At 55.1% G+C, this 27258-nt stretch overlaps 1 protein-coding gene across 1 annotated transcript; it reads left to right on the top strand.

Moving 5' to 3' along the window:
• The first annotated feature begins 3717 nt into the window (after positions 1–3717).
• Positions 3718–21677, top strand: Foxn4 (forkhead box N4). Its single transcript, XM_055606401.1, has 9 exons — positions 3718–3803; positions 14600–14745; positions 16354–16478; positions 16561–16671; positions 16886–17013; positions 17513–17609; positions 18378–18585; positions 20174–20566; positions 21334–21677. Exons 1-9 carry the CDS (start codon positions 3718–3720, stop codon positions 21588–21590), a joined length of 1551 nt encoding a protein of 516 aa, XP_055462376.1. The 3' UTR covers positions 21591–21677.
• The last annotated feature ends 5581 nt before the right edge of the window (positions 21678–27258 follow it).

Raw genomic sequence — 27258 nt, 5'->3', positions numbered from 1 at the left:
TTGATAATGACAACAAAGTAAATGAGGTCATCCTGGAGTTTGTCCCGTGTGCCCTCCAGGACCCGCTCCTCAACAGGATTGGTTTTATAAGTGATCTCTGCCTTTTCATGATCTGGAAACATGACAGCCACAGAGCTGGGTCCAGGAGGAGACCACAGGATTCACAGATAGAAATGAGTAACTGCAGTTAGCTGCAGCAGGCCCTCTATAGTCCCCCAGGGACCCTGACCCACAGGTCAGCCACGAAAGCAATGGAGTGTCCTCCAGCACCTCCCCCAGAAGGAGCCCATGCTTCGGTCAGTATCCAGGAACTGTTTTCAGGCAAGTTGGCAGTGGCCTCCTTGGGTTACTGAACCTTAAGAAATCAGAACGAGAAGCCACTGTCTTGATCGCCCGTGGTAGAGGGTGCTGAATGGTGTTTCCATCAAGAAATGTATCATGTCACCTAAGTAGGTGTTGTTTCCATCCCTTCACAAAGCCAGGAAAAATATACCCTGACTCTCAAGTGCCTACCCTGTGCATGACACAGCCAGGGACTGTGGCCCTGGGTGGTTCTGGGTGAAGAAAGACCTTAGTAATTCCGCTCACAGACACGCCCTGCAGCTCAGGAGGCTGAGCAGCTTGGGCAGCTCCGAGGTGCGTGTGTGTAGGGACTGGTCCTGATGCTGCAGATCCTGGGTCCTTGCTAGCGCTGTGTCCTCCTCCCCGAAAAGATCACAGCAGTTAGCAAGGAAAAAGCCAAGATTTATGAGGAAAGGAGAAACGCTCATGACCTGTAAGGAAACTGAACTTTCAATTAAAGAAAACCTGCTTGGCCTTGCCAGTGGGTCAGTATTGTCATTTGTTCAGTGAGAATGCTGTCCAAACGTCTCTTAGGGTATATGACATGTTCCCAGCTGCTGCTGACCTCACAGCCAACAGCAGGGACAAATACTTTCTCCTAACCACGGCGCACGTGCGCACGCACACACACATACACAGACAGACAGACAGACACACACACACACAGGACACACACACACACTCACCAAAATCTACTAAGAACCGACTGTCAAGACCTCAGGTTGGGACAACAAAAACCACTGCCCTGTTCCTCCAGCTCTGCTGGTCTCTGTCAAGCCTTGTGGGGCTCTAGCTAGGGAAGGATCGTTAAGCATGGCTGCAGTCATCAGACCCAGGCTTGGGGTTCCCTCTCCACACAGCAAGCTGTGGGAACAGGTGGACTGAGTCATTTTTGACAAAGAGAAGCAAGCAGGCTAGAGCTCATTCTCTGTGACTCAAGCTGGGTCTCACCAGCAAGCACAGCAGCCTCAATTTCCGTGACTTGTAGAATCCGCCCTGACACTTGCTAAAGAGTAATTATGCAATGCCTCACCCCTACCCCAAGGTTCCAGTGCCACTGGGTGACCAAGAGCAGAGAGATGCCTTAAGGAGAAAAATACACGGATCTAATACAAGGGCTTCTAAATCTTCCTAACAGGGGTGTGTGGGTGTCACTGTTTTTACTAACTGATCCCAAGCGAAACCTCCATTCTTCAGTTTAAAATGATGGCCGTGCCCAGCCAAAGTCCAAACAGAGAAGCCGGAGCTTTCAGAGACAGTATTCTTTCTCTAGGTCCTCCCCACTCCTCCCTCCCCTTCCCTCTCCCTCCTCCTCCCCCCTCCTCCTTCCCCCTCCCTCCACCTTCCTGGCCTTCCAGGTTTCATTGTCAAAGACCACACCCGCCCTCAGAACACAGAACTCACTCCACCCCACCCCACCCCCACACACCGATCTTGCTGGAAAGCAGGGTTATTTCAAAGGGAAGTTAAAACACCCACAAAGGCTTGGGATAACCGAACAGGTGAATCAGTCCTGGGCCATGCAGGGACCTTCAAAGTAACACAGACCATGTGAACTATTTCATCCGCCTTTGTAACCGGCCCAAGTCGGATTTTAAACAGTCGGGGAGAGAGGAAAACTGAGACGTTTCTCAAGCACAGCCCGGATCAACATCTGTAATCTACATTTCTCCCCTGTGAACTCAAGCCCAAGTCAACGCTTTTACTCAGGCAGAGGAGGACGAAGTGAGGGCACCCAGGTGCCACAAGGGAGCCTTGGCCAGGAGCCAGGGTCATAAGCACGGGTCGGGGTGTGAAAACCTGGCCCACTCAGCCCTGGAAGCCGGGGTTCTCCATGAACGTAAGGCTCCCGGGTCATGGTGCGGACACCCAGAGAGGGTGACAGCCGGGGCTGGCTGGGCTCGGGCGAGCAGGGTGCAGCTGCTCAGTGGGCAGCAGGGCCACCTGAGCCCACGGGGAGGGGGGGGCTGGGGGACGAGGAGAGACACGGGGCAAGGAGGACTGGGGTGGGGGCACGGGTCCGAGCGCATCCCAGGTGGAGAGGACCCTGTAACCTGGGACTACTCAGGGGCCGCCCGCGCTGCGCGCCACCTTTCCCGCGGCTGGAGCGGGGCGGAGCCCGGAGCAACGCGGGAGCCCGGGCGGGCCACGGTCCCCAACGGCCTGTGGCGTCCAGGGCGGCAGGCCACTGCCCCAGCCGCGCTCCTCTCGGGGCTCCCGGGTCCTGTCGTGGTCCCCTGAGTGACGCGGGCTTTTTTGGAGCCACAGGTGGCCCGGGCGCGTTCCCAGAGTGTGTGCGCGCGGGGTGGGGTGGGGTTGGGGAACAGGTTCTGTGCCTGCGCCTCTCGTCCCTCTGGCCGCCCGGTCCCCTGTCCACAGCATCAGCATCTCAGCCCTGCCCGTCATCCCGGACGCATGCTCGCAAAGTTGAAAAGAGGGGTGTCTCTCCCCGTGACCGCCCCTCCCCAGGGCAAGGAGCCTTGGGGCGCGCGAGGCTGAGTTGCTGGGACCCGCCCGCTGAAATCCCCTTGACCCTGCCCTATAACTGACCCTTAGGGAAAAGGAGGGGAAAAAGAAACCCCACCAGAAAGCCTACTGCGCATGCTCAGAGCTGGACAGCTCCAGAGAGGGAAATTTAAAAACGGTTCGAGCTGCGACGGCGGCGGCCAAATTGCAGTGAGGGGCGAGCTCACGGGAGTCCCCCCCTCCCCCGTCGCAGCGCCGCCCCCAGCGAGCCCAGGACCCGCTCCAGGTACTATGGTGCAGGCCGGGCCGTGTGCCTCGTCCGACACGCGGGGGGGCCCCACTGGGGCTGGAGGCTTCCCACGTCTGCTTCAGGCTTGGCTTGGAGGATTTAGGGGCGCCCCCACCCCGGGATCTTCCTTAATGCTGTGTTCGTGGGTGGCCGGGGTGGGTGACGCAGTGCGTGGACCGGGTTTCCAGCGCCGGCGTCCGGAGTCCCCTTCCAGGGAGGGAGCCCGGCGGATGGGTCCCCGGACCCATCAAGTCCCACTTTTCTGATGATCTCTTCATTTTCAAACTGAATAGCGGTGGAGAATGGGACCTGGAAGCCTTCGCATTTCTGTTTTGCCAGGGCTTTCCCGAAGCTTGACGTTTCCATTTAGGGGTTCCCCTCCCCCTTCCCTCCTTCCCCTTGAATTTGAAAGAACTTGGAATCTCACCCATTCTCCTCACTTGGCTCTTAAACTCCTGTAGGGTTTTCGTGGGACTGTGACCGTTTGTCAGTCGCCTCTGAACTGTGGGAAACTGTGGGTCTCTGCCCCGCCTGCCTCGGGGTTGATGAGAACTTTGTTTTTTTTGTTTTTTGTTTTTTGTTTTTTTTTTACTTGTTTTTTTTTCCCCCACCCTAAGGAGATGATAGAAAGTGACATCACGCCCAAAATGTCAGGAATGATCAGAAGCTCGGGGCACAGTCACCACCGCTCTCCACAGGAGTACAGGTGAGGGCCATGTCCAAGTGCTGGTGGAGTTGCCTGCCGCCTCCACAGTTCTGATGGGGTCAGAAAGCCTCAGTCTCAGAGTGCTCTCTCTCGTTTGGTGTCCCCTCTAAGGGATTGTCTCCTGGGTTAGAGACTGTGGGCAGCCTGGTGACAGCAGCAGCTGTTGCTTCCTATCTGATGACCTCAGCAGGGGCTCTAGGAAATGGCCACTTCCCCCCCCCCCCAAGCATTTTGGATGTTGGGAGGTTGTAGGTCAGAACTCAGTTCTTAGCCCAGCTGTGTGATTTTCGGCAAGCCCTTCCCCTGCCTTCTCTGGGCCTTGTTTTCTCTCCGTGTAAATAAATGATATTGCAGAATTAGAGGGCCTCAGGGATTTCTTTTGAGGGATTTGAGTTCTGTGGACCAAGTTGTCTGAAAGTAAAGGCCAAACAAAATGGTTCTCAGAACAAAACCAAACCTCGGGGGAGGGTGGCTTTCTTCTTTGGGGAAAGCCATTAGGGATTCAGCCAAAATTCAGACCCAAGCAAAGGCTTCTTTACAGGTGGGAGAACTGAGGCCCAGGGCGGAGCTCAGTGCAGAGCACACAGCCGTTGGGAAAAAGGGAGGAGGAGGATTCGGAATGGCAAAGGGTCCCCTGCTAGCCTCTCTCCCTGGAGGATGGGGTGGCCTGACCTGGTTCCCAGAGCCCTAAAGGCAGCACCATGTCTTGGTTGAGGAGTGGGGCCAGTATGGGGGTTGCCCTGGGAAGGCCAGGCTGTCACCTCAGATCAGGCCTGTTTACCCCAGGGGCTGTCTGGCCCAGGGGGCCAGCTGCAGCAAGAGCACTGCCTGCTGAGGCATCCAGCAGCCCCCAATTAGAAGAAGGCTGCCTCTAGACACAAAGGAGGCCTAGGATTCAAACAGCTGGGTTTATCTTATGGGGTGGGGCGGGTGGGGAGGGATGCTGTGTGGAACACCTTGCCCCGGTGCAAGGGCAGTTCCGGTATCCATCATTCCCGGCCTCTGCTGAGTCCACCATTCAGGGAAGGAAGCCAAGGCCAACAGCATCCAATCATCCAACCCGGGACCTCTGGGCTTCCTTCTTGCTCTTAGGGGTTAAATAATCAGGAGTGGGGGCAGTGTGGGCATCTCTGTTTCTCTGGCCGTGTGGCACTTTCTAAACCTCAGTTTCTTCACCTGTAAAATGGAGGTAAATGGTACCAGTGTTCTGGGGTTGCTGTGGCAACCAAGTAGGCACATCTGGGTTGGCCACTTGCAGATGGTATGGTGAGCCTGGGTCACATCACCTCTGAGGCATCTTTGGTTTAATCCAACAGAAAAGAGAAACTACCATAAAAGCAGCTGGCACCCAGCTAATTTATGTTCCCTGGGCAGCGCTGCCCTCCAAGTGGGAAGACCGTGAGGGAGCAGGTTCTTCCCACAGCTGGATGGAAGGGTCAGGAAAGGGAGTAGAATGAACAAAGGTTAGAGGTCAGACATATGCCCGTTCCTGGACCTGCCTCTGACTGGCCCCATGACTTCAGATCTCTGTCTTGAAGGCGAACAGGGTTGGGGCTGGGTGAGATGGTTTGGTAGGTAAAGGGGCTTGTGGTGCAAGCCCAGTGAGCTGAGTTCAATCCCTGGACCCCACATAAACGGTGGAAGGAGAGAACTGACTCCACAGAGTTGACCTCTGACCTCTACTCGTGTGCTGTGATATGAAAGCCCCCCCCCAAATAATAATCATAAGTTAAATGGGCACAATTAGGCTGCCTCAAGGATTAATGACGACGCTTGCAGGACAGAGGCTGCTTAGCTAGCTCTGTTATGGCTGCCTCCAGCTTAGCCATGTTGGAATGCGTGGGAGCTGGAACCACAGAGGGCCTTCGGGGAGGGTGGGATGGAATCCCTGCATCCAGGTGCCCAGCTGCTACCCAGCGGAGGCTCCCATGAGGCTCAGGCTGCATGCCCAGGCCCGTGCATCCCCAAAGCAGGGGAGGGCAGACAGAGAGCAGCCCGGGGGGATGGCATGTGTATTCTGCCCACTGACCAGCCGGGGGGCGAATGGGGGCTGGAAGCAGGCTCTGTGCTGTCAGCACTGGACCCAGAGATGCCTGGGACCCAGCCCCCACACACTTTTCCCAGGGCAGAGGTTCCCTTCCTTGCATTGGACAGCTAGGGCCTCCAGACAGCAGACAACCTCACTGGAGCTGCTGGAGCCCTGTGCCTTGGGCTATACCACCTTTTGAATAGTGACCAGCCGCCCCCAAACCATCCTGAGAGGGCCACACCCCTGTGACAGTCTGATAAGGCGGTGAATCCAGATCAGCCAGGGTTAATGCTTTCGCAAGATGATGTGGAGGTGACAGGCTGTGCTGGGACTTAAGCCTGAAGTTGCTGCGCCTGTTGCTGGCAAGACATTAGGCTAGCCCAGGGCAGCGCTTCCTCCTGGAAAGGAAATTTTATAATTACTCCGTGCAGGGAGTCTTTGCTTCTAGCAACTCCCATTTTTCCCCCCGAATAATAGCTCAGGAGAGGTTTACAGCCTCTCATTTGTCCTCCTATGTCTCCAGGGATCAGATCCTGTAGGCTGTGAGTCCAGACAACACCTCCGGGGCCCCTCGTGCAGGCCACAAGCAGCTGCCTGGTGCTCCAGCCCCTGGGGGGCTACTTTAGCCGTCAGTTAACTTCCAAAGCCCACTTTCTGGGAGGGCGTTGCTGGCTGCAGCCAACGGCCCAGTACTGGGGCAGCTGTCAGGGGTCGGTGGTGGAGGCCCCGAGGGAGCGGGGAGCAGTCACCGGTCTCTCCTCCTGGGGGCTGACAGCAGAGCCACCACTCTCTGCAGCTCTCTCCCCGAGCAGCCTTGCACCCTGCTAGCTTTAGCTGGGTTTCCTCTTAGTTCAGAGGGTGGTACATCTGCTCCCAGAATGCCAAGGAATAGTTCTTAACTATCCCGCTGGGTACTGGATGCTAGGTGTTTGCTTAGTCCCAGCAAGTGTGGGCCTCGTGCTATCCTTACTGCGGTGACCCTGGCTTCATCTCCGTCTACAGACAAGAAAACAGGCTAGCCACAGTGCTGGCCCACAGGCTTGTATTTGGGGAGAGGAAAAAAAAAAAAAGTCCTGAGCAGCTGCCTCAACTTTTGGAACTTAGTTCAGAGAGGTCAGGCCCAGGGCCTTCTCTCCACAGATCAGAAAATGAGCAAGGAAGGCACGGCGGTATGTTCTCCCCTCGCCTGACTGTTGTTGACTTCCCAAAATGTCAGGATCTGCCCTAACAAAGGAAGTGATCCTGGGAAGGGAAGGGCCCCCTTCACATGGCGGAACCACAGTGCTGGGCTGAGATTGGGTGGATGGGTGAGCAGACACTGCAGAGGAGGCGCCACCCACCAGCGTGGCCTCCGGGGTAGACTTGCACGGGCAGTAACATCCTTGTATCTTTCATCTTCAAGGTCAGTATATGGAATAGCATCCCGGCTGCTGAACGGACAGGGAGAGGCGGGCCTTGCTGGGCTTCACTCAGGCTGCCCCCGCAAAATGCACACACGAGCGCAAGCACACACACACACACCAAGTCCCAAGTCAGCTATCATCCTAGGCGGGGACCTCCCCCGTCCTGTCCCCCCCCCCCCCCCATCACTTCATACCCACTCTCCGTCTTGCAGGGGATTTCTGAGCTTGCAAAGTAGTGTTTAATTTTCCTTTTTCCGTCAAACGTTCTGAAAGGTATCACAAAGGGTTATGTGAGCTGGGTAAACACGGCCCTCTGAGGCTTAATCCTGGGGACAAGAACGGTCTGTGGAGATGCAACAGTTTCTCACCAGCCACAGCCCAGGAGGGTGAGGGCACCTCCTTGTCATGAAGACGGGGGTGGTGGTGGCTCCGACTGCCCCCTCCACTGTTTGCTGGCACGCCCCTTCTGGGGCTCATCCAAGGGAGGAGCAGAAGACACAGTGAGATGTTAGGAATGGGGCTGGAGCACCGGAAACACGTGTGCCCGTTGTGCCCGAATGCCACCCTGTCCTGCCTCACGCCCACCCTGCGCTGAGAACCATGCTGAGCTCGTTTCCTTTGTGGGGGGGAAACTGAGGCACAGAAAGGTGAACGGGCTTGCTGAGGTCGAACAGCTACAGAGAGATGGAGATGAGATCTGAGCCCAGCATCGGCGCTGCCCACCATGGGCTTCCTACTGGGCAGTGGCCAGAGAGCCTTACAGAAGCTGTAGCCGAGCAGGCGTGTGTGACCAGCAGCAGCTGGGGGTCCAGTCCACCTTGGGCGGGAAAATATTTGTCACATGAAGGAATGACAGGGTGTCAAACACATGGCGGTGGCGTTGTCCTCACACAACAGGAAGCTAAAAAACCTGTGTAAATATCGGCAAGGGGATAGCACTTGCTCAGTTGGAGGACCAGCAGGGCTGGGGCAGCTGAGGAGGGCGCCTCTGAGTAGCAGACACAGCAGAGACTGAGGAAGAGTTAGAGTGAGTGCGTGGAGCAGCATGCCAGGCTGAGGAAAACAATCTGTGTGGTGGAGGAGGCCTTCAGGTGGGCGGGAGTTTAGAATGTGTGAGGAGCTGAGGCGGGCAGTTGAGGAGAGGCCACTCAGTCACTAGAGCTGGTCTCCCAGGCAGCCAGGATAGCTAGCTCGGGTGTCCATGTGTCTCCATGTGTCTCCATGGGGATCCCAGCAACACGATCCTTTTTAACACTGATGCCTCGAGGCTGTGACCTCCTCGACATAGCCAAGCGGGCAGAGTGCCCAGGAGAGACCCTGCAGGGCTGGGGCCTCTCCCTCAGTTCAGCCCCACAGCCCCCGTGCCATGTGCCTGTGAGCTGGGGCTGAGAGGTGGCCTTCTCCAGGCCAAAGGGCCCCTGGGTATGTGAGCATACCACTGCCTATCCCCCTTGGCTATCCAGGGTCACCCGCCTGGGAAAGTCAGCTGGCCAGTTCGGGGCATGTGGAGTTGGCGTGGGTACCCTCTAAGGGTCAGACACTGCTAGGAGCCCACTTCATGCTGAGTCCATGCAAGCCAATCACACGAGCCGCTGCCAGTTACAGGAAGTACCTCCCTCCTCTGCATTTATCTCGTCTGCTCTTCATCAGGCCAGGGCGGCGGGGTGCAGCACAGGGCTCCCATTTTACAACCGAGTAAAATGAGGCACAGAGTGGTAGATGCTTACAAACAAGTCTCCCGGATGCTGAGAGCCTGGGGGGTGGGTTCAAGCCAGGCCTGACTCGCCTGAAGCCTGTCCTGAGAATGATATCTCCCCCAGGGTTGGGGAAGAATGTGCTGTTAGGGCCACCCCAGGGACCCCTAAACCAGTGCTTTAATGTGCTTGCTCAGCTAGCCCCCTGCCTGTTCAGCTAGCCTCTTGTATGCTCAGGCTAGCCCCCATCTATTCAGGCTAGTCCCTGCTTGCTCAGCCTAGCCCTTTGTCTGCTTAAGTTGGGCCTGCCTTCCCAGGCTAGCTCTCTGTCTCCTCAGGTTAGCCCCCTGCCTGCTCAGGCTAGCCCCCTGTCTATTCAGCTAGCCCCTTGGATACTCAGGCTATCCCCCTCATGCCTGCTCAGACTCTGAGCAAGGCTGCGAGATCAAGCTGAGCTCTCACCATGGGGAATGCCTGGGTCTTCCACTCCTGCTCAACCCCAAGAGAGTTGGGATTGAACATCTGGAAAGTGGGGTACATCTGTGATTATTGAGTGTATACTGTGTACAGGGACCTATGTTCCACTCCTGGCTCTTTCTGCAGAGGAGACAAAGGCCTTTCCTTCGATAGTGGGAGCTCCTGGGGCCACTGCACCCAGTAGGAGACTCAGCTCCTGTCTTGTCCTTGTCACTCCTCTAGACACTCAGGGTCTCCAGAAATCTGGGTGGTGCCAGAAAGGCTGGAGAGAATGGAGGCACCTGCCAGGGAGAGGCCAGGTCACACGGGGAAGGAAAGGAAAGGCATACACTGTGAGTGACCAGAAAGAAAACACAGCTGAGGTTATTGGCGGCCATGACAGTGACATCCATCCCACCCAGGGACCCCCGGACTCTCCCTAGGAGGTGCTCATTTCTCTGATCTCTGAAAAGTCAGCCCTATAGTTGTCACTTTGCCTCCAAGGGTGCTAAACCCCTTATGCAGATGTGGAAACTGAGTCTTAGAATGGTTCAGAAGCACATGATGTCACCCAACAGGAAGGGTGTTGCCAGAATTTCATCATAGACCCTGTCAGTCATGTGACAGAGACTCAGCTGGGAGAGGGGGCACAGATGGGAAGAGCTGGTCTTGGCTGTTTTGTTTTTTTTTTTTCTCTCTCTCTCTCTGCCTCACCCCAGAGCTGGCAGGCATGTGGGCATCAGGGACCTGTGAGCCCAGTGTTTCTCCTCACTGAGAAACAGAAGGACAGACAGTGAGCAGCACAGGATTGTGAAGCCTCAGGACCAGGCCAGACTTTCATTGCCTTTTCCTTCATTTGCACGTATCCATCTTTATCTGGTAAAAATTACTCTGAATGCTACCGTAGGTACTTGCTCTGTCTCTCTTTCATTCTGTTGCATATGTCCTCTCATGATAGCAGGAGAGATCTCAAACCACCTCTCTGCTACCCTTACAAACTGTCTCTAGGGGTCTGAGGTGTCTTCGTTATTCTCATTCACACCCATTTTACAGTTTGAAAAACTAAGGTTGGGAATTATGTGTTCTTCTAAGGGGTGGTGGCAGGAAGCAAGAAAATACCTGAAGTCAGGAGTCTTTTCTTCAGCGATGTCCTGGACCTGGACTTTACACCCTATGAATTGCTGGGAGAGGCAAGGTTGAGCACAGATGTGTGCTTCTGGATGGGAGACACAAGGGTATAATGATAATTGACTTGAAAGATTGCTTTTTTCACAACACCCTTGTATGATCAGAATAGGGAAAGGTTTGCTTTCTCAGTATCTACTCTGAACAATAGTGGTCCAATAAAAAGATACAATTGAAAGGCAATTCCACGGGGAATGTTAAACAGTCCAACTTTATGTCAGTATTTTGTGTGAAAACTGTTAGAAGTAATTCATGGGCGATTTCCCCAATCTATCATATATCATTACATGGATGATATTTTGTTGGTTGATTCTGACGCAGGTACTTTAGAGAAAATGTTTAAGGAAACACAAAGGAAACACAAATCTGGGGGTTACAGATTGCTCCAAGAAAAAAATACAAAGAGGAGATTCACCTAACTGTTTGGATTATAAAATCAGTCAACAAAAAAATTGACCACAAAAGGTATAGATCTATAGGAACCAATTGCAAATTCCTAACGATTTTCAAAAATTAATGAGAGGATTAGCTGGCTGAGGCCTACAACTGTATTAAGGATTTATGAGTTAAGTAATTTGTTTCAAACATTTCAAGGAGATTCAAACTTAAACAGCTCAAGGTGTCTAATGGCTGAAACAAAAAGCACAAATCAGCATGATTCAACAGAAACAGTAAGACTTCACTGAATTGGAATGAGTCAGCAAAGGCTGCAAAACTCAGTTGGAGTGCCCTGAGAAGTTCTCTGGAATATTTCTCTTTTCGAAGTCAAGTATCAAAGAACAAAAACCAGCCAAGCGATGTCGATCCAGAAAGGCCGCGTCTCACTGTCTGCAGGCCACGGTATCTCCTCTCCTCAGAGTCTATCCCTGGATGTTTTCAGCTGCCCCTCAAACTGCTGGCAGCAGAACATCACAAGACACACCTGGGTCTTCAAAGAAACGTCCACCTCACAGGAGTTGGTGAGGAAGAAGTTTGGAGGGCCTCACACGGCTGTGAAGAGGGTGCCTTGGCATGCTCCTGGCCTGGACAGTAAGGACAGCCCATTATTGTTTGTCCTCCAACGCATCAGTCCCTGGTTCCTGTGTGATGACAGGGCGAGTGGACAGGGCTTCAAGCTAGTGCACCCCTTTCCTCCAAGGGATTGCATCGGGGTTGGCTGGGCCAAGCAGGGCCGTCACACTGAGACAGACATCCTGGCTAGGGGTAGGCAGAAGGAAGGAGCAGGTGACTCCTGGCATGCCTGAGGCAGCGGAGCAGAGGTGTCACAGACCTCAAGAAAAGAGAACAGGGGCTCAGCTTATCCTAAAAGGTGACTGCATACCGTCTTGTTTGAAGCTCATAGGGCACGGGGCTCAAGGCCTGAAGGGACTTGCCTGAGCTCACGTCCTCAGAGTTCCAAGGACCTGCCCAGTCGAGTGCCAGCTGGCTCGGGGTTGTCTCCAGGGGTGGATCCCACACCTGTGGGGGACCCTGGCATTCCCTCCTGGCACTTTCTGCTCCTACAAACTGGCCGAGAGCCATCCGAGAAGACATCCGAGCCTGCGTCAGGAATGAACAAAAATGCAGCAGAAACCAGGACCAAGGCTTCATCACCTCGCTGGCATGCAAAGGGGCTTTTGCTACAGTAGCCTCAGTTTCCCCATCTGTAAAGTCTTCTATTCTCTGTAGCCCTCCCAGTGCTTGAGTCAAGGAATTCGGGGGGTCAGAGAGCAACTCTAGGATGGCCAGACCTGACTGTCACCCTCATGTCTTTCTTGGGCTCAGTGACCAGGGCTCGGCCTGTTCCAACCAGCCATGTGGGCACACATGGCCCAGGTCCTTGTGAACCCTCAACCTGGGGGAGGGGTTGAGGATAAAATATCGAGCTACAGAGGAGCAGCGGCGAGCACTCAGTGTAGGAGGTGTGACAAAGCTGGGGCATGGGCGACATGGCTGTCCACTGGCAGAGGAAAGCCCTCCTGGGGGAATGAAGCGCCCTAATGATCCTGTCCTGTCCCGGTCAAGACAGGGACCCTGGTGTGACTGTCTCCCTGTAACAGTGGACTGTTTGAAGGCACAGTCGGGGAACCTGTGAGGGACATACTACTTGAAATAGCCAGAGGCAGCGATGATGTCTCGGGGAAGTAGGAGGACAAGGAAGGGCCGGGCAGGCAGGAAACAGCAAAGGCAGAAATGCAGAGTCCAGGCTGCACTTGAGTGTGCTGGGTGCACGGTGACAGCTGCGGGAGGCACAGGAGGGCCTGAGGGATGCAGGGAAAGTGGGGGCACCACCAGCACAGCACCAACCTCGCCCTCTCACCCCATTACCTGCTCCGCCCCCGTGGCGCACTCCTGAGAATTGTCTCTGACGGTCTTCACTCCATGGGAAATGGCTTAGGACCTAGGGACAGTTCAGCTTCTCCACATGCAAAATGGGGACATCAACTCACTCAGCGCCTGCCTTTAATGGTGGAGGCGGTTAGTGGTTGTGGCTGGGCTGTGTGTTTGCTGGCTCCCAGCCAGGCTATCCTTAATCAAGATACTAATATTGATGTTAATGGCAGCTAAAGAAATGGCCACGATACATATCTTGGGAACCAGGATTTGCCCCTGGCAGGTCTAGTCCATGCTGGTATCTTGGAGCCTTGTGAAACCCAAGGGCAGAGACTCGCCTCTACATCCCCCTAGTCCGAGGCAGAGTAGCAGGGGCAATGGGGAAGGAGGGAGGCTCTCACAGGCATCCCTGGGAGGTTGGAGGACAAGAGAGTGGGGTCAAGCCCTCCCCTTCACACCATAGTCTCTGGAGGCCTAGGGGACAGATGGCATGGGCCAGGCCAGAGCCAGGACCATCACTCAGATAGATGAGTTATGAGCAGGCCAAAGGGGTGGCAGCCAGGAAAACAAAGAAACAATAGCATTGAGACTTAGAACAATGGGGGCCACGTGCGGCAGGGGCAACAGTCGTTTGTGACACAATGGGCCACCAGGGGACAGCAGCCGGGCCAACTGTTGCCACTGACAGGGACCAGCCAGTTTTCAAGTGGTTTCCTGGCCTTGTTTTCCTATGAGGCAACCAATGGCCGAGGCAGCCGATAGTCACCTGATGCGGACTTCGTGGGCTGAGGGCCCAGACCTGTGACAACTAAGCAGTGGAGGTCATGGCAGCACTAACTGTGGCTCTAAAACACAAGGATGGAGAGCAGAGATGGGGGAGAGAGGGAATGTGAGCTTGGAGATGCCAGGCGAAGGACCGACAGGCCTCAGGGACCCCGCAGATGTGGGAGGGACCTAGAGGCACAAACCCCACTCAGTCCTCGCTCTCTCTGAGACCCTGTCTCACGTTAGGGTGTGGGATGCAGGCTGTGGCCTCTTAGCCACAGAGCAGACAGCCCCTGGTACTGGTGAGATGGTGCCCGGATGTGCTGTAGGCACCTCAGTCTGGCATACACAGCTGCCGTCACAAAGCTGTCAGCCACGTGGCTCGGGGACTCCGGGGACACCAGAGTCATCTCCAAATTTGGGGTCTTGCCAGGCACAGCCTTTCTCTTTCTGCACAAGGCTATGTGTGTTCTTGTTACATGTATGTGATAGCCTGCTGGTGACTGGTGGGCCGGGTGGGGCTCCCAGGGCTGCCTGGGTCACAAGAAAAAAACCTGGCTGCAGGCTGTACCTGGACCCGAACTTCCTGTGCTAACGGCCTTGACCAAGTGACTCATAGTGCTGAGACTCAGTTTACCATGTGTAAAAAGGGGGACATAGTGTGCTTACACCTTATCCAAAGTGTTTGGAACCAGAGGTGTTTTGAATCTCAATTTGGAGGTTTGGGGGGCATTTGGGTATATACAATGGAGGGGCAGAGTCCAAAGATAGAGTTTACAGTGTCTAGTGTCTCCCTAGTGCCCAGCGTGAAGGGACTCATAAACACTATTTTCATCACACCCACATCTGAACGGTGACCCCGGAAGTGATCCGAGGTGTGGAGTTTTCTGCTGTGGCAACACGGCGGTGCTCAGTGAGTTCTGGCCTTTGAGGTTTTGGTTTCTGAAACAGGCTCCTGCCTCCCACGGGCGATGGCGAGCTCCCCGGGGACCTTCAGTCACTGTCATGGCTCACAGCCGTGGATGTGCCCCGGCTGCAGCAGATGGCAAGCGGACGCATAGACCTGGGAGGCCCCAACCTATCACACCCACACCCAGGTAGGCTCAAGGGGAGGAGGTGACCTGTGATGCCGCCACCGGCCTGCTGGGAGGTCCTTTTGTCTCTCTGCCCTCTCTGTCCATATCTGTGAAATGGGAGGCATCCCCTCTTTCCGCCCCAGGAAGTTGGGGCTCCTGGGAAGGCAACATTCTGGGACATCTCAAACACCTCACACTGTCAGCAGACTCATGATGAGCCAAATGCAAGCTGAGGCCCACCCTTGCACAGGCCAAGAGCAGGGTTTAGGGTTTCTGAAGAATGTAAGAAAATGAAGATGACAGGCAAGACCTGGAGCCTCTGCTGTCTGGCCCTTCAGGAAACAAGTGTACTGCCTTCTGCTCTAGAAGATTCTGAGAGAAGCTTGGCACTTCGTAGGTGCTCCGTCAATGACGGGAAGCTGTAATCAGTGGAAAGCGGACTGAAGACAGCACTGATGGGAAATGGTGTCATTTCCCATTGTCCTGCTACACAAGAACAGGACAGTAGCGGACATCAGTGTCCAGCAGGATGGCTCGGGAGCAAGCTGTTCTTGGGCAATGTGCAGAGCGGTTGATGTATGACTTCCACGAAGGACCAGGAATTATTTGCTTACTTTTGAGACAGGGTCTCCCTAAATATTGCAGGCTGGCTTTGAACTCCAGATCCCCCTGCCTCAGCCTCCCAAGTGCTGGAATCACAGGCGCACTCTGCTGTGCCTTTGCTAGAAATAGATGTTTTAGGCTTTTTAATCCATAAAGTCTAAAGTTCAAATTATTTAATACTGACGTTGACAGAGGTAAAAAACCCAGCCACAAAGAGGTGCAGCAGTGTGCCAATAAAACTTTACTGACCAATCAGGCTATGGGCCAGGTTTAGCCTGCTGTTAAGTTTTCTAACATAGAACCCTGGAAGACCTATGCGGCATTGGGATGCGCCTGCCCCTCCAATCAGTTTCCTTATCTGCATGGAAAGTAAACAGAAATATTTTTACAGGGCCCATACTTAAAGCAGTCAGGGTTTGATACATGTTTAAAAAAAAAAAAAAGGCAGGGCCAGCAGCAGCAGCAGCAGCAGCAGCAGCATCTTGCAGGTCACTTTTACTTGATTAGAAATGGTGCCATGAGAATCTGTGATAGATTAGTAATGTCTGCCACAGGCCCAGCACAGGAAGCAGATGTACACCTGCTATTCTTGGGCTAATCTTTAGCAGAGACTAGCAGAGCTTCACGGAGGAAGAGGGGCACAAAGGCATTGGTATCTAAATAGGGAGGTCCCAAGGAGCTTTGGAGAAGATGAACGATAAATTGGTGCTTTAGCTCATAAAGGACAGGAACCAAGGCAGCCTATCACCATCATGGTAGCTCGCGTGTATTACCCACCCAGTCATGTGCTAAGCGCTCGGTAGGTCAGCACCTCATCTAACTGCAACTTTGTAAATGGGCAAAGGGGTAAGTGGAAATGGAGACCCTGAGGCTGGCCAGGTTACACAGGTTGTAGGATCCCTACGTCTGTCCAGCACATTCCAGAAAAGTGATTTGGAAACACTTGCTATGTGCCTGGTCCTGGGGTGGATGGTGGTCCCCCATCCCCCACCGTGGCCACGCCTTCTCTGTACCCTCCTCGTACAGGTGCCTTGGCTGGCGTGCAAGACCTGCATGTGTGCGAGACCCCACGTCCCCTGCTCCGTGGTCAAAATGCTGTGGTCCCCAGAGGCATGCTGGGCTTGGGCCCCATAGGCAGCCACAGAGCCAGCGTAAGTGCCGCTACAGGGCCGGGAGAGGGGAGGCTGCCTGGCCCTCCCTGACCGGCTGTCTCACCCTCTCCAGGCTGAGCAGATGAACCCGTTCCCCACGGGAGGTCAGTCCTCATCAGGCCTGCCGGAAATGCCACAGCTGTATTCGCCTGCTGCCCAAGTCCAGTTCCCTCTACCTCCGGGATCCCAGCAGGTACCAGCCAGGGGAACTGTTCTGCTCCTCTCCCTGCTTAGGCTCCCGAGGATAAGACCCCCTCTATGCCCAGTGCTGTTTGCACAATTCACGCCTTGCTGGGACACGGGGACATCTCCCTGCAGTTAGAGGCTGGGTTGGGATTTGTGGTTACCTCTGCGCTGTCTCACCACCCTTCTCTCTCTGCCGCCTGGCCCCGCCCCTTCCCGTGAAGTGTCCTCCTGTGGGCCTCTATGGCTCTCCATTTGCAGCAAGGCCTTCCTACCCAGGGGCCCACACGGCCATACACTCATCTCAGGAGCTGCACCCCAAACACTACCCCAAGCCCATCTACTCCTACAGGTGAGGCCTGCCCACCCGGAAGGAAGAAACAGGAGCCGCCTCTGGGGACTCTTAGACAGCTAGGAAAGGAGACCTGACTCCTAAGGGAACCCCTGGGGGGGACCCAGCCATGGGAGGGACTGGCGTGTACCCCACATCAGACGCCGCTTCGCCATCCTTATAGGCTGTATGCCTCGGTCTCTCTGAGCCTGTTTCTTCAGATTAGAAAGTCAGTTACAGAAATGAGAGTCAGTATCTCGGGCTTTGGGGGGCAGGGAGGGCATCTTGGATGAAGTCTAAAAGCCCATGGGAGTGAGGTCAAAGGGCAAGCAGGATTTCTCAGCCCACTGCAGTGGCTGAGCTGAGAGAAGAGTAGGGAAGGGGTGGGCACGGGTGCATCCCTAGGGAGAGGTGCTGATGAGGAGTTGAGCTTGGGAGTATAGAGGGGCACAGAGCTCCTGGCAGCCCGGGCCTTGGGCTGCCACCTGAGGCCTGGTTGCGGCCCCATCTCTGGCCCCAGCTGTCTGATCGCCATGGCCCTGAAGAGCAGCAAGACTGGCAGCCTGCCCGTGAGCGAGATCTACAGCTTCATGAAGGAGCACTTCCCCTACTTCAAGGTGAGGGTTGTGACCCAGAGCCACGCTGCCTCTCCCCGCTCGGCCGGGACCCAGGGCCTCCTCAGCACCACACTGAGCCACGCTCTTAGCCCCCACGGTTTCGTCACACGGGCACAAGCACACCCATACGGATGCCATTTACAAAGAGAATGGGCCATTTGAACAGGGCTCTGGTGGATGAAACAGAGCTCGCTCATCTTAGGGTGAAAAGAGTGGGGCGGGGGCAGCCTAGTTATTCAGCACAAACCCAGACACACCTCAGTAAGAGCCTTTGCTGGTGAGCTCAGAAGGACTTGGGGAGATCTCGTCAGGGGCCATTAGTTACTTCAAACCCCAAAGGCCAGATTGCAGGATCTCAGATGGTATCTGGATGGTATCCCGGGTAGAAATGCTGGACCGTGTGGGTTGGGAGGGCTGGGTCCCAGTGTCTGGTTGCCTAGGAATGCAGCGTGAGCTGCACCACTTTCGCTGGGCAGCTACCTAGCCCTTAGCATTAGTCTGCCCGACCCCCACCCAGTGGGAGATGAGACGAGAAGGGCCATTGCTGAAGCCTGAGACTGTGGTCCAGCTACAGGTCCACAGCCACCAGGGCGGGGCCTCCTGCGGGCCCCACAGTCCCCACCTTTCCCTGTCATCTCCCCAGCTTGTATTGTTGACTCCCTGGGTCCTGCCCTGACCGGCAGGAGTTCGAGTGTGCCCAGGCAGAGAAAGAATCACCAGGGGCGGGGTCGCCTGAGGAGTCGGCCGGGTACCCATGTCTCCCCACAGACCGCGCCTGACGGCTGGAAGAACTCAGTGAGACACAACCTGTCACTCAACAAGTGCTTCGAGAAGGTGGAGACCAAGTCCAGCGGCTCCTCGCGGAAGGGCTGCCTGTGGGCCCTGAACCTGGCACGCATCGACAAGATGGAGGAGGAGATGCACAAGTGGAAGAGGAAAGATCTCGCCGCCATACATCGCAGCATGGCCAACCCGGGTGAGCCCCAGACCACTGCGCATGCGTGCACACAGGCACGCAAGCACGCACGCACCCACCATCTCCCTAGCCTCCCACGGCGCCCTGCCCCTGTCCGGAAGCCAGCAAAGGTAGGGATTTAGTGAGAAACGTGCAGAGCTGTTGAATCTGCTCTCCCTGCCTTCTCACTTCGCAGCTCCGGGGTGGCGCTGAGTGGGTGTTGAAAAGAATAAGAGGGCTGGAGAGGTGGCTGAGTGGTTAAAGCATTCCCGCTCTTACGGGGGACGGGGCTCTGCTTCTCAGCATCCATGTTGGGCAGCTGCAACTGTCTGTAGCTCCGGATACAGGGCAAGCACCGGTGTGCAAGTGGGGTCGGGGAGAGACAGAGAGCAATGGATGGAGGGAAGGAAAAGGAGGGAATGAAGGAGGAGGAGGGAAAGGGAGAGAGGGAGAAAGAGAGAGAGAGAGAGAGAGAATGAATGAATGAATGAATGAATGAATGAATGAATATATCTTAGGTAAGTTAGGCAGGGCAGCACGTGTCTACGAGCTGTGCCGGGAAGGAAGAGATGGGCGGGTCCCTGGGGCACACAAGTCAGAGGGTCCAGCTGACTAGGTGAGGTGAGTCCAGGTTCAAAGGACGGCGCTGGGTGGGGCAGTGGTGAGCCACTCGGTCAGAGGGCCTTTGGCAGGAAGTAGCCAGAGGGCTCATTGTGGTTCCTATCCCAGGCCTCCCTGGCTGTGGGCTAAGCTGGCTGGGAGCTCCAAGGCAGGTCCTCTGGCCTTCTAGATTGTGGTCTCTAAAATGGTCTGGCCAGATCTTGGGCCCCTTATGGTCCAGGGTCAGCACTGTGCCGAATTCCAGGAGATAAAGGAAAGAGCCGAACAGTGATTTCTGGGGCTGGGGAGATGGCTGAGTGGGAAAGGCACGCACTGCGGTGTGAGGATCTGAGTTCGGAACCCCAGAATCCAGGTAAAGGTGGATGTGGTGCACACATCAGTAATTCTCACAGTCCTTTGGCGGAGGCGGGCATGAGCTCATGACAGGAGACCCTGTCTTGAGGTGGAAGGCAAGGGCCTGATACCTGGGACTGTATTCTGACCTGACGTATGTGAGCTCTATGGTGCACACACATGCACGCACACACTTTTTTTTTTTTAAGGATGATTTCTGTTCTTTGCTTGTAATAGTTCTCACAGAAGGGGGTCCACTTAGCCCACAGCATGATTCCCAGGGTTGTGTTTGGGCAGAGTAGGGAGGTCTCCTTGGCATTAATGATCTGGCTGTCTGACGGGACCTTCCTCCCTGCCACAGCTCCCTCTGGAACGGGGCTCATGAGCGTTCAAATAAAGTCTTGGGGCACAGGCCTGTGCTATACGGGAGGAGCTGCTAGGATTTCATGGCCACTCCCATTCCTTGAAGGCATTTTCATGGCTTGGGATGGCATCACGTCTCCATAGCAACCCAGTGCAGATTGTATCACGCCATCCCATCAAAGAGGAGACAGAGAGTCTAAGACGGTTGCTAGGTTCACATGGGTGGTGGCACGGGGACTTAGGGCCCGGTGGCAGCAGGAACTTCTGAGTGACATTTCCTACTTGTCTGCAGAGGAATTGGACAAGCTCATCTCAGACCGGCCGGAAAGCTGCCGGCGTCCTGGCAAACCCGGGGAGCCTGAGGCCCCTGTGCTGACTCATGCCACCTCGGTGGCCATGGCCCACAGCTGCCTGGCCATCCCCCAGCTCCCACCAAAGCCACTGATGACCCTGTCCCTGCAGTCAGTCCCCCTGCACCACCAGATCCAGCCCCAGGCACACCTGGCCCCAGACTCGCCGGCGCCAGCGCAGACCCCACCTCTTCATGCCCTACCTAACCCCAGCCCAGGGCCTCTCCCGCAGCCAGCCATGGGCAGGGCTCCCGGGGACTTCCTCAACATCAGCACTGACATGAGCACGGAGGTGGACGCCCTGGACCCCAGCATAATGGACTTCGCTCTACAGGGTGAGGCGTAGGAGACGGGGGTCGGGACGGGGCTGGGAGCAGAGACGGGAGCCCAGCAGCAGTCTGTCTGTGCCGCCCTTAGCATAGGACAAGCACCACACCTAGTAAACACTTAAAGAGCACCTGCTGCCTACCAGCCACACATTGCCTAGGCACCATGGGGTCCCGCCCTGCCGAAGTGCGGAGGCCTCACCACCTCATCCTCGTTCCGTTGATGGGGACACGGAAGTAAAGAGAAGTTGAATTGCCAGCCCGGGTCCCCTGGCTACTCACTGGCAGACCCAGGATTTAAGGCTTGCACCCCCAGACTCTTCTTCAGTAATAGCTTCAAAGTTATGCGTGCTGAGTCTAGGCACAGAGGACCCCTCAGTGAGTCGAGAGGGTGACGCATCCAAGAACCAAGCAGGGTGCTGTGCGCTTCAGCGAATGTTCCCAACCCATCCGGCCCTAACACGCATGCACCTGCTGTGTTCCAGCCCTCGTGTCCTGTTCCTCACTGGGGAACAGGACCAGGCGGCAGGTGAGTCAGCCCAGAGGTCTGTCATGGCCGTGGCTTATGCTGTGGCTCTGAGACTAACATGGTTTTCCCAGGGACACACAGCAGCAGGAGGAAGACCAGGGCTGGACCTCTGCTTCTTTTCTGCCCTGTGACAACACAAGGCCTTGAACACCACACGTGGTCTTTACGTCTTTCCCTCAGAAGGGGATTTGAACTTGGGGCAGGTTGGCCCTCAGCCAGCTCACCCAAATGCTTTTGTCTTTGTAAGGTAACCTGTGGGAAGAGATGAAGGAGGACAGCTTCGGCCTGGACGCCCTGGGGACCTTCGGGGACTCCCCACTGGGCTGTGACCTGGGGGCCCCAAGCCTGGCCCCTGTGTCTGGCAGCAGTGACCAGCCCTTCCCCGAGGTGCAGGTGACGGGTCTCTATGCTGCGTACTCCACGCCAGACAGTGCAGCCCCATCGGCGGCCACCTCTGCACAGTTCCTGGGGACTCCAGGGAGCAAGTCCATAGCTCTGCTCTGAGCCGCCCGCCTGGAAGAAAGGCCCCGAGGCTCCGCAGCGTCTCTAGCTGCGGGTTGACAGGAAGTGACAGCTCTTGCTTCTTCCTGCTCCCCCCAATGCTCCCACAGGACGCTTCTGGGGTACCCAAGTCAGAAGCGTGGGAGAATGGCAACCACTCCGCCTCCCCTTCTCCTGCAGGGCCTGAGACAGGGGCATGGCTATGTTGAGACCTGGCTCTCTGTAGTTCGGGCTCCTGGCAGGGCCCTGGACGGTCAGCAGCCCACCTTAGGACACAGTGGCATGTCACAGAGACACAGGGGGAAGGCTCTGAGCACATGCATTCTCCTAGGAGAGGAACTCCTTCCCAGGCCTCAGAGCTCAGCCCAAGGCTGGGGAAGGACCAGGTCAGCCTTGGTTGTGCCTGAGGGTGACATGGTCGACCTCTGCCGGCATTCACTGCAGGCTCCTGCCCATTCCTCCTAGAGTTTTCAGAGCCACGCTGACTGTGCACATTTATTTATATTTATTGTGACCCAGCTGAGGTTTCTGGAATGAGACCCTTGGTGGCTCCTCACCACTCAGCAATCCCAACTCCCTAGTGATCCCACATCTCCAGCCTGCCCAGGCAGCCCCGGCAGCTCCCCCCCATCCCCTTCAGAGACTCGGCAAGCGCTTTTGCTCCTGGGAAGTGCCCCATCAGTTTCCTATTAGATCAGATCTTTTTCTCGGTGTTTAATCATGGCTCGAATCTACTCTTGAGTTCGAAGAGGATTTCTCTAAGGCCTGTGGGGTGGAGACAGGAGGAGAGGGCCGAGAACTACCTATGCCAGCACTGAGACCAGAAGATATGAGCTCACGTCACCCCGTGCAGCAGTACAGCATGGGACATTACTGGCTCTGGCTGCCATGTCTTTGTCTGTGTCTATTCTTAGATTGCTCTCTTGTTTCTTCACTGGGTTTTCCAAGTGAGGGTTCTGCCTGCAGGTGGGGTCACTGGGAAGAGGGGTAGGCCACCTCCACCCACCCTTTTCTACCTTGATATCTGACCCCGTATCTGGGAGTTCACACCCTAGGGCTCAGTGTTCTGAAGGGCCAGCAGGGGGGCCAGCTGTCTGGAAGGGCAGCGTGAAGCCTTGTCTTCGAGGGGCCATCTCCTAGCCCCCCTGCCCCACATCTAGAACTGCACGGGCAGAGCTCTGTCTCTAGACGATGCAGCCCAGCCCTTCTGGCCAGCCTGGCTCAGCTACTACGTGGCCCTACGTGCCGGGGCCCTCACTAGGTCACGCTGTTTAAGTGTTAGGACCCCATGTCCGGGCAGTGCCAAGACTCTGTAGGTGTAGTACTAAGAAACCGTCAATAAAGGCTGAACAGCAGCTGTGTGGCTTGTGCAGCCGGCAGGGGCGGAAGGGAAACGACGGTACGCAGCACGGAGGGGAAACCCGGTCCTCTGGTACCAAGTTCCCCCTGAATCTGAGCCTGGAGATGGAGGCCAGTTGGTGAAATTCACATGGCTGGCATTTACTGTCCTCACAATGAACATGTGAGAGGTGGCATCTTGAGAATGTACCATAGACGATTGTCAGCTACTCTCAAAGCAGCGGCTCAGAGGACTCGCACATGCGTGGTGCGTGTGTTGGGGGTGGGCGAGGTCTTGGGTCCGAATGTGCCAGCCTCAGGCTTGAGCGAGGCTGCTCCAAGCTGGGGCCAGTGCAGCAGAAAGGCTCCCGCCTTTTCATCACCCGAGACAGGTCGGGCCAGGGATGGTCACCACGTGAGCGCACGCAGCCCTCGGGGAGGCTGTGGCTTAGTGCTTAGCACCCCTGTTTTGCTGGTGAAGAAATGGCAGCTTGGAAAACTCCAAATAACCATTACCAGGATCCTACTCAAGCATGCCCTAAAACACAGGCCCTACCAGCAGAAGCATGGCGTCCCCAGCCACTCCTGAGACATTGAGGAGCCCGCTGTCCTGCCAACACCCCTCAGCCCAGTGGGACCCTTGGACTTCTGGTCTCCTCTAAGGGGATAGATCTGCTGTTTTAAACTACGGCATTACTGAGCCACACAAAACCAATCACAGTGTTATAAAAGATAAACGGGCCAGAAGAGGCTAAGCACATCTAGGTGCGTTAGCGAGAGGTACCAGGTCCCATTTATGCACTGGCTTAAGGAGGCACAAACCTCTCCCCCAGACTGACTCCCTGTTCAGACACTTGTTCTTTCTCCCAAAAGCAGTTGCTGAAACTGGGGGTAGGGAAGGGTCGGAGCGCTGCTACCAGCTGGCAGTGGGGCAGTGGGGCCAGCACGACCTCTGTTCAGGCAGTCCTGGGGTGTGATGCCTCCGGTCTCCAAGCCTCTTAGCCCAGGGACAATGAGACAGATGCTGATATGTCATCTGGCAACTCAGTGGCCTCCTGCCCATCATAGCCTTAGGGCACCTCGTTCCCCGAGATGTGTCCCTCATCATAGCCCTCTGCTCGCCAGTAGAGTGCAGGGGGACCAGCAACACCAGGATACAGGAACCATGTCAGCGTAGTTCTGGGGACTGTTTTCCCTGCTACCCTGTCCTTGGGGGATGTTTGGCTCCCACAGGGATCTTCAGTGGCCTCCACCTCAATGTGCCCCACCTTATGGGACCGGGCAGCTTCTCTGTGTAACATGGAAACCTGGCGTCTTAGGTGCTTTCTGTTGGTGTGATAAAGAATATAGCCAAAAGAAGCGCGAGGTGAAAGGGGTTGTCTGACTTAGAGGTCATGGTCCATCGCTGAGGGGAGTCAGGATGGGAACCCAAGCAGGGCAGGGACCTGGAGGCAGGAGCTGGTGCAGAGGCCATGGAGGGGTGCTGCTCACTGGCTCACACCCCATGGCTTGCTCAGCCTGCTTTCTAATAGAACCCAGGACCACCTGAGCATCCAGAGCTCTCTCATATCAATTGTTAATCAGAAAAGTGCTCCACAGGCTTGTTTACAAGCCATTTGGCTGAAGGTTACCTCATCCTGTGTTACCCTAGCCTGTGTCAAACTGAAGAAAAACAATTAACTAGTACACCTGGCCAAGCTCGCTGACGACTAGCAGCTCCTGGGCCCTTAGTGTTCTGGGTGAGATGTCACTATTGAGGCTGGAGAGATGGCTCAACAGTTAAGAGCACTGGCTGCTCTTCCAGAGGACCCGAGTTCAGTTACCAGCACCCACGTGGCAGCTCACAACTGTATAACTCCAGTTCCATATGATCTGACACCCTCACACAGACAAACATGCAGGCAAAACAGCAATGACCATAAAAATAAATAGATATATATATATATGGACCCTGAGTGGGACAGTAGATCAGGGCCAGTTTATGTTTTGTTTGGCATAGGGGCTTGCTGTGTAGCCCAGGCTATCCTAGAACTCATGATCCTCTTGCCTCAGACGTTCCGGTGCTGAGGTGACAGGTATGCGCCATTATACTTGGCTAAATCTGAGTTTTTAACAAGCACCCCTGCTAAGTTTAAGACTAAATCAAAGGAAGGGAGTGAGGATCCAAGGCAAAGAGAACAAAAATCCCCAGGGCCACTGTTGACTCAGGAAGGTGGAGCCAAGCACAGGGAGCCCAGAACTTTCCCCCAACACAGCCCCAGGGCCACGGTGTAAACCAGGAAACAAGGATGGACTTACTTCAGTCTCCACCAAGCTGAGGGTCAGCCTCTGGGGAGGTCTGTCTTCACCAGGCTGGCTCTGCCTTGGGAATGTAGTATTACGGAACTGAGAAAGGTGGGAGAGAAGGGGGGAGGGCGGGCAGGGAGGTGAGACAGGTGGGAGGGAAGTGAGGTGGAGCGCTGAGCATCAGGTCCAGGTGCAGGCTGTTGGCCTCTGTGCTGTGTGAACCTAGAGCATCTCTCGAGGGTTCATGCCTTGTCTTAACTCCTTGTTTCCCAGCTGCTGGCACTGCCACGGGAGATTGTGGGCCTGTTGGAAGTTGGGGGTCTCCCTGGCAGAAGGTCTCGAGGGTCGGGACATGGAAGGTTCCTGGTTCTTGCTTTAGGGAGACGTTAACAGACTTGGTCACTTTCCCACTGCTCTGCCTTGCCTGCTCCGATGGGCTGAAACCATCGGAGCTAGAACAAATTCTCCTGTCCTTTAGCTGTTTCTGTAGGGTATTGTGGTCACAGCATCAAGCAACAGACATAGCGGGTTAAAAGGTCCAACTATTTTAAAACCATTTTTAAAGAAAGGTTGTGTCTTGGTATTTTGCCTGCATGTATGTGCACCATGTGTGTAGTACCTGCAGAGGCCAACAGGCGGCACCAAATGCTCCCCTCCCAGAACTACAATTGTGTACAGTTTTGAGCCACCAAGTGGGTGCCAGCAATCAAACCTGGGTCGTCCTGAAGACCAACCAGTACTCTTAACTGCTGAGCCATCTCTCCAGCCCCTTCAGTGGAAGGGGCTTAAGTTACTTTCCCACCTCTTTGAACAGCTATAAGCAAACCATCCAAATGCAGAAGACAATGGGAATCAGAAAGCATGTGCAGGCTGCCAAGGATGTGAAGGTGGAATGCTGGTACCTCACTGCTGGGCACTGAAAATCCTGGAGGTTCCTCTGAAGGTCAGCAGAGAATTGCCGTAGGAGCCAGCAGTGGCCGCCACTTCAGGATACAGACCAAAAGAACAAAAAGGGAGAAGGGCCAGGACCCAAAGACACGTGTGCTCTGCCCCCTGCAGCTCCGTCCACAATAGCCGCAAGGCAGACGCAGCCTGCAGCCTCCTACAGGCACGATCGAACCAGCGTGCTCTAGCTACATGATGGGAAAGTGTTCAGCCTTTAAAAAGGGAAATTATGACACTTGTCATAAAATGGAGGAACCTTGAGGAGATTGTATTAAGTGATAAAAGCCAATGTGAGTTCAGTGAGGAGGTTCCCAAATCCACAGAGGTAGAAAACAGGACAGGAGCGGATGGGGGCTAGGAAACAGGAATTCATTGCAATAGGTATAGAATTTCCACTTGGCAAGATGATATTTAAAAAGGGTGCTAAAAAAAAAAAAAAGGTATCAGGCTTGGGTTACCACCCCCCTTGGATTTGTTGTCTAGTGAGGTCCCAAAGACACCCTCGACCAAGGCTCCTGTCGATGTTCCTGGTTGTGCACCAGAATTTGATGGTAAGAAGATCATATTGCTGAAGACAGATCGTGGAGGAACCAGGCTGTTACTGACCTGTGACTGGAAGTGTCCTCCCAGCTGGCTAGTCTCGACAGCGCAGGAGGTGCCATGCAGGCTCCGGGGAGGAAAACTAATCATCAAAAGCTTCACCCATCTTTGAACTCCGTGAGCTACCACCAGCCTGGCAAGTTGCACCCAAGGGTGCAGTGGTAGCGTGACTGTTCTGGGGGTAACCAGCTGCTCTCTGCTCAGGTTTAAGTGTCTCCTCAGGGGGAAGTCATGCCTGCAACTGTTGATGGGGTCAAGTACCATGGGGAGCTGATAGGCCCAGGCAACGTAGCATCAAACCACGCTGCCCTGTAAGTCCTTTAGCTTCACTGTGAGTGCAGCTCCCGGCCCTCACCGGAGAAGCTTCTCACAAATCATCAAAATTCAGAAAATAAGTGACGGTTGCATGCTGACACTTCCATAGCACAGCCTCTCACAGGAAGGCTCAGGAATCAGTGTGTGTGTGTGTGTGTGTGTGTGTGTGTGTGTGTGTGTGTGTGTG

The sequence above is a fragment of the Psammomys obesus genome, unplaced genomic scaffold (genome assembly GCF_907164565.1).
Source record: "Psammomys obesus unplaced genomic scaffold, mPsaObe1.curated_primary_1811, whole genome shotgun sequence".
Classification (NCBI taxonomy): domain Eukaryota; kingdom Metazoa; phylum Chordata; class Mammalia; order Rodentia; family Muridae; genus Psammomys; species Psammomys obesus.
Note: the sequence above shows the minus strand (reverse complement) of the source record. Positions and strands in the feature narration are given on the sequence as shown.